The 7,802-nt window shown below is 45.4% G+C and overlaps 2 protein-coding genes across 2 annotated transcripts; one reads left to right on the forward strand and one right to left on the reverse strand.

Moving 5' to 3' along the window:
• The first annotated feature begins 6 nt into the window (after positions 1 to 6).
• On the forward strand, positions 7 to 2,890 carry LOC106534487 (probable G-protein coupled receptor 132). The gene has a single exon (XM_014031143.1). It carries the CDS (start codon positions 632 to 634, stop codon positions 1,667 to 1,669), a length of 1,038 nt encoding a protein of 345 aa, XP_013886597.1. The 5' UTR covers positions 7 to 631; the 3' UTR covers positions 1,670 to 2,890.
• A 1,961-nt stretch (positions 2,891 to 4,851) lies between these two features.
• On the reverse strand, positions 4,852 to 6,176 carry LOC106534488 (serine/threonine-protein kinase MRCK beta; the record flags this gene model as incomplete). The annotated part of the gene is given in 3 exon segments (XM_014031144.1): positions 4,852 to 5,822; positions 5,921 to 5,979; positions 6,068 to 6,176. Coding segments are annotated over 3 exon segments (288 nt in total), but the record flags the coding sequence as incomplete, so codon positions are not given.
• Between the last annotated feature and the right edge of the window lie 1,626 nt (positions 6,177 to 7,802).

Consider the following 7,802-nt stretch of genomic DNA (forward strand, 5'->3'; position numbering starts at 1 on the left):
TGAGAAGGACCTGCATTGACAATTAAAACTACTTGAATCTTGCAGAAGGACCAACCACATCCAACAGGATTAACTGTGGACGAAAGAGGAAGCTGTCTAATAGGGATGCTATGGTCTAAAACCAGGTGTTTCAGTCTAACACCTGTACATTTCTTGATATATTGGGCCCGAATGGTTCCAAAATTTCAGAAAATTAAGGCAAAATTTAAAAAATTCTAAATTAAAGGCAACAGAAGTCATAAGTCAAAACTAAGATAATAAAAACTTATTTATTCAAGATGGAAAAAAAAGCTTGATTTTAAACCAGGCAAACACTCAGACCACAGATCAGTTCTTTAAAGTCCTCCAGGGCCAGTTTATTTGAGCTAACCGGAGCACCGGGTGAAAACGCACACAAACACAAGGAAAACATACAAACCTGATCTCCAAACCAGGGTTTGAACACTGGACCTCCTCTCTGTGAGGCAACAGTGCTGCTGAACTGTTCTCTACACTTCTTTTACTTTTGTCTCTCCTTACAGATGCTGATCCTCTAATCTGATCGTTCCTTCCACCCGAACACAGACTCATCACCCTGATTGGCTGTTCCTGCCTGCAGACACAGATCCTTCAATCTGATTGGCCGTCTGACATGGAGGTCGGCTCCCTCTACAACCAAAGCTCAGGGAGCTGCGCGGTGCCGTATGCCGAGGGCCGCCTGCCACTGATGGTTCTCTACATCACCGTTCTGGTGGTCGGTCTTCCCGCCAACCTGCTGACTGTCTTCCTCACCTGGCAGCAGGTGCGCAGGAAGAACGTGCTCGGCATTTACCTGTGGAGCCTGTCAATGTGTGACCTGACCTACCTGTGCACGCTTCCTCTGTGGACGGACTACGTCAGCAGAGATCATGACTGGCGGTGGAGCTCGGCCGCCTGCAAACTGACGGGCTACATCTTCTTCACCAACATGTACGTCAGCATCTTCCTGCTCTGTTGCGTCTCCTTCGACCGCTACGTGGCGGTGGTGTACAGCCTGGAGGCACGTGGCCTGAGGCGGCMGCGCTACGCCGTGCTCACCACCGTCGTCATAGTCATGGTGGTGGCCGTCGGCCATGTTGCCGTCTTCACCATGAAGGAGGGCGAAGCCGCGCAGGGCTCCGGCCGCTGCTTCGAGCCCAGTCAGACCAGCACCACGGTGATGAGCCTGAACTACGCCCGCTTCGCCATCGGCTTCCTGCTCCCGCTGCTGCTGCTGATGGTGACGAATCGCGGCATCCTGGCCAAGGTGCAGCGCAGCGAGGGGCTGCAGCAGGTGCAGAAGCAGCGTGTCCGGGGGCTGGCGATGGCCGTGGTGCTGCTGTTCCTGGTCTGCTTCGCTCCRTACCACCTGATCCTGCTGACCCGGGCCGTCCTCTTCCAAGTCCCCCCGGCTAACGGTGACRCCTGTCTGTTCGAGAGGACTCTGTACACCCCCTACACCATCTCCCTCGGCCTGTCCACCATCAACAGYGCCATCAACCCCATCCTCTACGTCCTGTCCAGCAACAACATCCGTAAGGAACTGTACCAAGGCTTCACACAGTTCTGCAGCTGGACGCCTTCGAACAGCAGCCAGAACCAGATCCAGCCGTCAGACAAGTCCTTAGAGGTCTTTTCTGGGATAGAAACTGAGAGACAAGCACCGGTCTAAGACCAGCCAAACATCGGTCTAATGGACTACTGAATCCAGCAGCCCCGTTAAAGACACGAAAGACCAAACACTGAACTAAAGTGGACTACTGAATCCAGAAGCTGGTCTTTGGAGTCTCACTGAAAGGTCCGATGGTTTTTGCTGAGCTTCTTGAAAATATCCTGGTCTCAGTGAAGTTCCAACTTCTTTTGAAAAACCATCAAAGGTTTGTCCCTTGAGTGTTCTGGGACAAGGATCAGGTTCAGGTCCAGGATGAAGACAGACATTTATCTTTCACTGAAAGTGGAGATTGAAGATGTTTGAACAAACTAAAAAAATTAATTTTTTTTAAAGATTTTTCTGTTTTGTTTTTTAATATAAATTAAATACAACTTGTTTCCTTCCAATCGACCAGATTTTCTTGTGATCTGTTAAAGTTCATTAGCAGTCCTCCAGTTTTTGTAAAGTTTCTTCATCCAGTTTCAGTTCTCGTGTTGAGTCATATTAACAGAACTGGTAAGTCAAGGGATGAACCAGTGAAACTGGACATTTCAGTAAGAAAACAAAAACAGATGTAACTCCAAAACATGAATKCCTTAATGTGGCGCTGTGGTTACTAATCCTGTGCCAGGATGGGCATCAGAAACACCAATATGCAGATCCATGACTGGCTTGTCCCATGGTTCGACAGCCCTACTGGATCAATTGTGGCTGAGTCCTAAATCCAATCTTTGATGGACTTTGGTCCTTTTATTTAAAAAATAGATGACTTTTAGACTCGTTTCCGGTGAGAGTTGGACTCCACCAAGGTTGTCCTTTGTCACCGATTCTGTTCATAATTTTTAAGGACAGAATTTTTAGGTGCAGTCAAGGTGTTGAGGGGATCCTTTTGGTGACCTTAGGATCACATCTCTGCTTTTTGGGGATGATGTGGTCCTATTGGCTTCATCAGATCGTGATCTCAAGCTCTCACTGGACCGGTTTGCAGCCGAGTGTGAAGCTCCAGGATGAGGATCAGTGCCTCCAAATCTGAGACCATGGTCTTGAGCCSGAAACCGGTAAGGTGCCTTCTCTAGGTTGGGGAGGAGGTCRTGCCCCAAGTGGAGTGTAAGTATCTCGGGGTCTTGAATGTGGGGAAGAATGGCGCGGGAGATCGATGGGGGCTTTGTACCGGTCTGTCGTGGTGAAGAGAGAGCTGAGACAGAATGCGAAGCTCTCGATTTACTGGTCGGTCTACGTTCCTACCCTCATCTATGGTCACGAGCTTTGGGTAGTGACCAAAAGAACGAGAATGTTTTTACAAGGGGCCAAAATGAGTTTCTTCCACAGGGTGTCTRGGCTCTCCCTTATGCTACATTTACACCAAACGCATTTTGAGCATCAGGAGCATCTGGTTTACATGCAAAGTCAATGGTGGACGCGCATCTAGTGGCGTCTAGAGGCTGAGCAGCGCGTCTGGTGCATTTTGAGCAACACGGTTCGAAGAGGTGCACGTCATGAGCGTTTTCCGTGGGTGCAGCACGTCCCAAACGTCCGACGCTCAAGTTGGAAAATCTGACCTTTTGCCGCTTGACACGTCGCATGAACCAATCAGAGAGACTCTGCTCAGTGACGTACTGGTGACGAGCCGGAAATACCAGAAGCCCKGGAAATTGGATTACACAAACAATGGAATGCAAACTGATAGTCCGATTATTTGTGATCATTCCAGTGTCCATTATCATGACAGAAATAAAAAGGACTTTGCCTGGAGGACGATTAGTGAGGAAGTCGGCATGTTTGGTAAGTTATCGAAACTACTGTTAAAAGGCTCCTCCTATCGCGCGTCCATGTTCAGAACAAATGTATCTGTCCTCACTGGACACCAGTGTTGGGATGCRTGCGTTTTGAGATTTTTGGAGGCGCGCAACGCCTTTGGTGTGAATGTAGCATTAGAGATAGGGTGAGAAGCTCGGTCATCCGGGAGGGACTCAGAGTAGAGCCGCTGCTCCTCCACGTCGAGAGGAGCCAGTTGAGGTGGTTCATCTGGTAAGGATGCCTCCTGGACGCCTCCCTGGTGAGGTGTTCCGGGCGCGTCCCACWGGGAGGAGGCCCAGAGGAAGACCCAGGACATGATGGAGGGACTATGTCTCTGGGCTGGCCTGGGAACACATTGGGATTCCCCCGGACGAGCTGGCCCAAGTGGCTGAGGAGAGGGAGGTCTGGGTCTCTCTGCTTAGGCTGCTGCCCCCGAGACCTGACCCCGGATAAGAGGAAGAAAACGGATGGACTGTGACTTGTAGACACTTCTTATCTTCTTTTGACTGCTACTTGTACAGTGAGCCTTTAAAAAAAAGAAGCTCTGCACATCCCAAGGTAGCTGCTTCATGTGACGTTAGGAACCAGCAGCTTTGAGAACAAGGTATAATTTGTGTGGGATTAAACAGGTCTACAGGCGTTGGTTCTGTAATCCTGCAATCAGAAAATGTGAAACTCATCCGAAACCTCAAGAAATTACGTAAATTTGAAAGGAAAAAGGAAATGAATCAGTCATCACAGCCTTCATCGAGCAGACGAGGTGGACTTCCTGCCGTAGAGACATTTTTCAGCTCAGACCTGTCAGACTGCAGCTTTCACCTGCATCTGACAGCTTTGAACAGATCACACATACACACACACACATACACACACACCTCTGATCAGTTCGTCTTGAACCTGTGAACTCACACACACACTTCCTGATGACGTGCGTTTTTGCTCATATTTGAGCTGCAGATGAGGGTGAGACTTGACTTGTAAATTTTCACACAGAGCTGTGTGTGTGGTGTGTGTGTGTGTGAGAACAGGAAGTTTCAGTTCAAATACGAGTGAAAAAGTCAAAAGTTCACAGTGAAAAAATATGTCTAGTTGCATAAATGTAATGAGAACAAACAAAACCACTAAAGGTTCTTTCCCCACCTGCTCACTCTTTCTGCTTTTAAATCTAAACACAAAATTTAACAAACTTTTTTTCTTCCAAGTATCTATGTGAATATTTTTTATTTTAATTATTAATTTTTACTGTTCCTGCAGAAACTCTTCTCTGTTCTCATTGGCTGAGCCGTCACTCTGATTGGCCGATCCTCACAGAGACCATTAATTATGAACGCGCCTGCCAGACAGAACTGAGGGCTGAATTAATATTTGATGCTTGACCTGAAATCAGCTGAGTTGAAATAACGCTCGACAAAAACAACATGAGGTTTAATGATGTGGGGGCCGGGGGGGTCATCACTGTGTCACCGCTGGCAGATATGCCTTCTTGTGATCTCATAAGTTTCAAATATAAATTACATCAAAACTGTTGTGTACCTGTGCAGGTGTAACACTGACACTGATTCTCTTCAGGTTCGTTTATTGCATTTTTTTTTTGTTTGTTTTTTTTTTGGCTGCTAACAGTTTTATCATAACAAAGATTCTTTAAATTGTGATTCTGGAAGAAACAGAAGCAGTAGTGTTCAGGTGCGACGTCGCACACCTGCCCCCACCGTGGAGCAGGGGGCGGAGTCAGAATAAAGGTGAGAGAGTGAGGAGAAGAGTATAGATCATCACGTACAAATCAAAAGATCATTTTTCCTCTACGACGACGATAATTATGATGATGTGCAACTTTAACAAAACTTTAAAACAATTAATACAGTGTTGTTGTTTTTTCTTCAGAGTGAGACCTCTTGTCTTTTAGGAATTAGCCAGTTAGCTCAGCGGCTAACACGCACTGAAGCTCAACGGAAAGTGTTTTTTAATACAGAGAAGGAAGAACAGAAAGTGAGTGGTCCCATGAGCCAGTCTGGATGACGCAGTGGCCAGCGGTAGGAAAGGAGCGGAGGCGTGGTTAAAACCAGAGGGCGGGGCTTCCCAGCAGGTAAAATCTATCAGAATAAAAGCAGCAGTAATCTCAAACTCACTCCGTCACAATAAAATCCTTAAAGTAAAAGTTAAACTCAGTTTTTTTAGCCTGATTTGTTCATAAAGCACACACCCACATTTAAAGTCTGTGGGGGCGGGGCTTAAAGTGTGTGCAAGGGGGCAGCGGGGCTCAGGGCTCGTCCAGGCCGTCCAGGGTGAGCTGGCTGCGGTGGGGGGAGTTGGGGCTGGGGGGCCCGCTGGGGTTGGAGCTGTTGGAGGGGGTCGAGTGTTTGGTGGAGTCCGAGTCCGGCTGGATGAGAGACACCGAGAGAGTATGAAGAGAGAGAGAGAGAGAATCAGTACCATCAATGATTAATGATGCATGTTGGTAAAAGGATTCTGGGGTACCTCTCGGTCTAAGTCGTGGTCCAGTTCTTCTCTGCGAATTGAAGCTCCGCCCCCAAAATCTGAACCGATACACAGAGATGGACACATGAAGGTGCACACAAATCACACCTGTCCCACAGCTCCCCCCAGGTGTTACAGGAGGCCTACCTGAAGCTGTGCGGGTGATGAGGGACTTGCTTTTGTGTTGCCGGGAGATACTGGACAGCGGGCGGGGCCTATCTTTGACGGGGTCGTCCTGAGAGGAGTGCAGCACGCTCTGAACACACACAAGATGACGAGTCACTAACACAAACGTCACTGAGCTTTTTAAATCTACATTACATTTTTTTCTATTTAAAGGCGGCCTATTATGGGGGTCCTAGCACAAGTTTACGTTAGCTCCGCCCCCCCGACATGGTAGAAGTTTCCAAAAGTGAAACTATTTTCACAAACTACAGCTTTCTTTGGCAATATTGTTGGAAAATTGTCATCAAAGATAAAAAAAATTAATTAATCCAGGCATCTCTGTTGTCCATGGCTGCTGTAAAAACAGCACAACTATCATCTTTTGAGGAAGTGGGCGGAGCTTCACCTCGGGTTGCCTCATGAGGAGCAGGACTCTGGTTTAGGTTGCTAGGTGACTGTTATTGTGACGTCAGCATAACATGAAGAAATACCATGTTTCCAGATACCTAAAAATACATGTAATTACAGCTAAGAAACGGCTGGGTGCATTTATTTATTTATTTATTTTGGCGTTTGGACTGCTTCTCTAAGCAGTAGAGACCCAAAAGTAAGTTTAAAAACATGAAAAAAGTGAGTTTTGCATAATAGGTACCCTTTAACATTTTTCCTCATTTCTGTCAAATTTTGACTTTATTTTCCTGTAAATAGTTTAAAAAGTTTGTTGTACAGTATTCTTGCTTTGTATGTTGTAATTGTATTTAATTCTGTTAAAAGTAAAACCAAACCGATGCTACATGAAAAGATGAGAAGTCGCTGCTTCGTTATTTTTAACGCACTCAACACGTTAAACGTGCAAAAATATTTTTAACTTCCCTTTTCAACAGGGCTACAATATTTAACCTTTAGTATCTGTTCCGTTGTAAAACTAAACTCTGTCAAACACGCAGGTTTTGTTTCACAACCTAAAAATTCAACAGTTTGACACTTTAATGTGGGAACATCATGGAGTCAGTTAATGTGCTGAACAGAGCGTTCAGTCACACAGGAAACTGTTGTGGTTCCACATGGAGCACTTTGATCTCAGTTCACACATGAAGAGCATCTTCGCACTTCAGAGCCACACTTCTGCTTCTTTAAGACAAAACACAAAAACAAGGTTCCTGCAGAAACCAAAGTTTTCTGCCTTTTCGTGCCAATTTATTATTACGTGACATTGAATGAATAAACTATAAAACCTTTGTGTTTGCAGGAGTTTAAAGTGAGCCCTGCAGAACCGAAAGAGGCCTCAAAGATCAAAAAGTTGCTAAAATTATTAACACGGCAGCTAAAATAAATAAAGCATGCTGCTGTTAGCAAAACCGATGCTAAAGCTAGAATCAGAAACACAGCAGGTAAAAATCACCAAAACCTAAGCCAAAAGCAGCAAAATTGGTAGCTACAAGCTAAAGCTAGCTGTTAAAAAAGTAGCAATAAATCAAAACAAAGCAGGAAGCTGAAGCAGATGTTTTTAAAAAGGAAATAAATAAATCATTTTTTTCTATCAGGAACTTTCAATATTCTGAGAAGTTTAAACTTAGAGCTGCAACTAACGGTTATTTTAATAATCGATTCATCGGCCAAATCATTAAAACACTTAATTACATGAATATGAGTAGATAAAAATTTATTTCATTCCTGTATAAATTAAAGATGCAATTTATTGATTAATGCATTAATC

The sequence above is a fragment of the Austrofundulus limnaeus genome, unplaced genomic scaffold (genome assembly GCF_001266775.1).
Source record: "Austrofundulus limnaeus strain Quisiro unplaced genomic scaffold, Austrofundulus_limnaeus-1.0 Scaffold1187, whole genome shotgun sequence".
NCBI classification, from domain to species: Eukaryota; Metazoa; Chordata; class Actinopteri; order Cyprinodontiformes; family Rivulidae; genus Austrofundulus; species Austrofundulus limnaeus.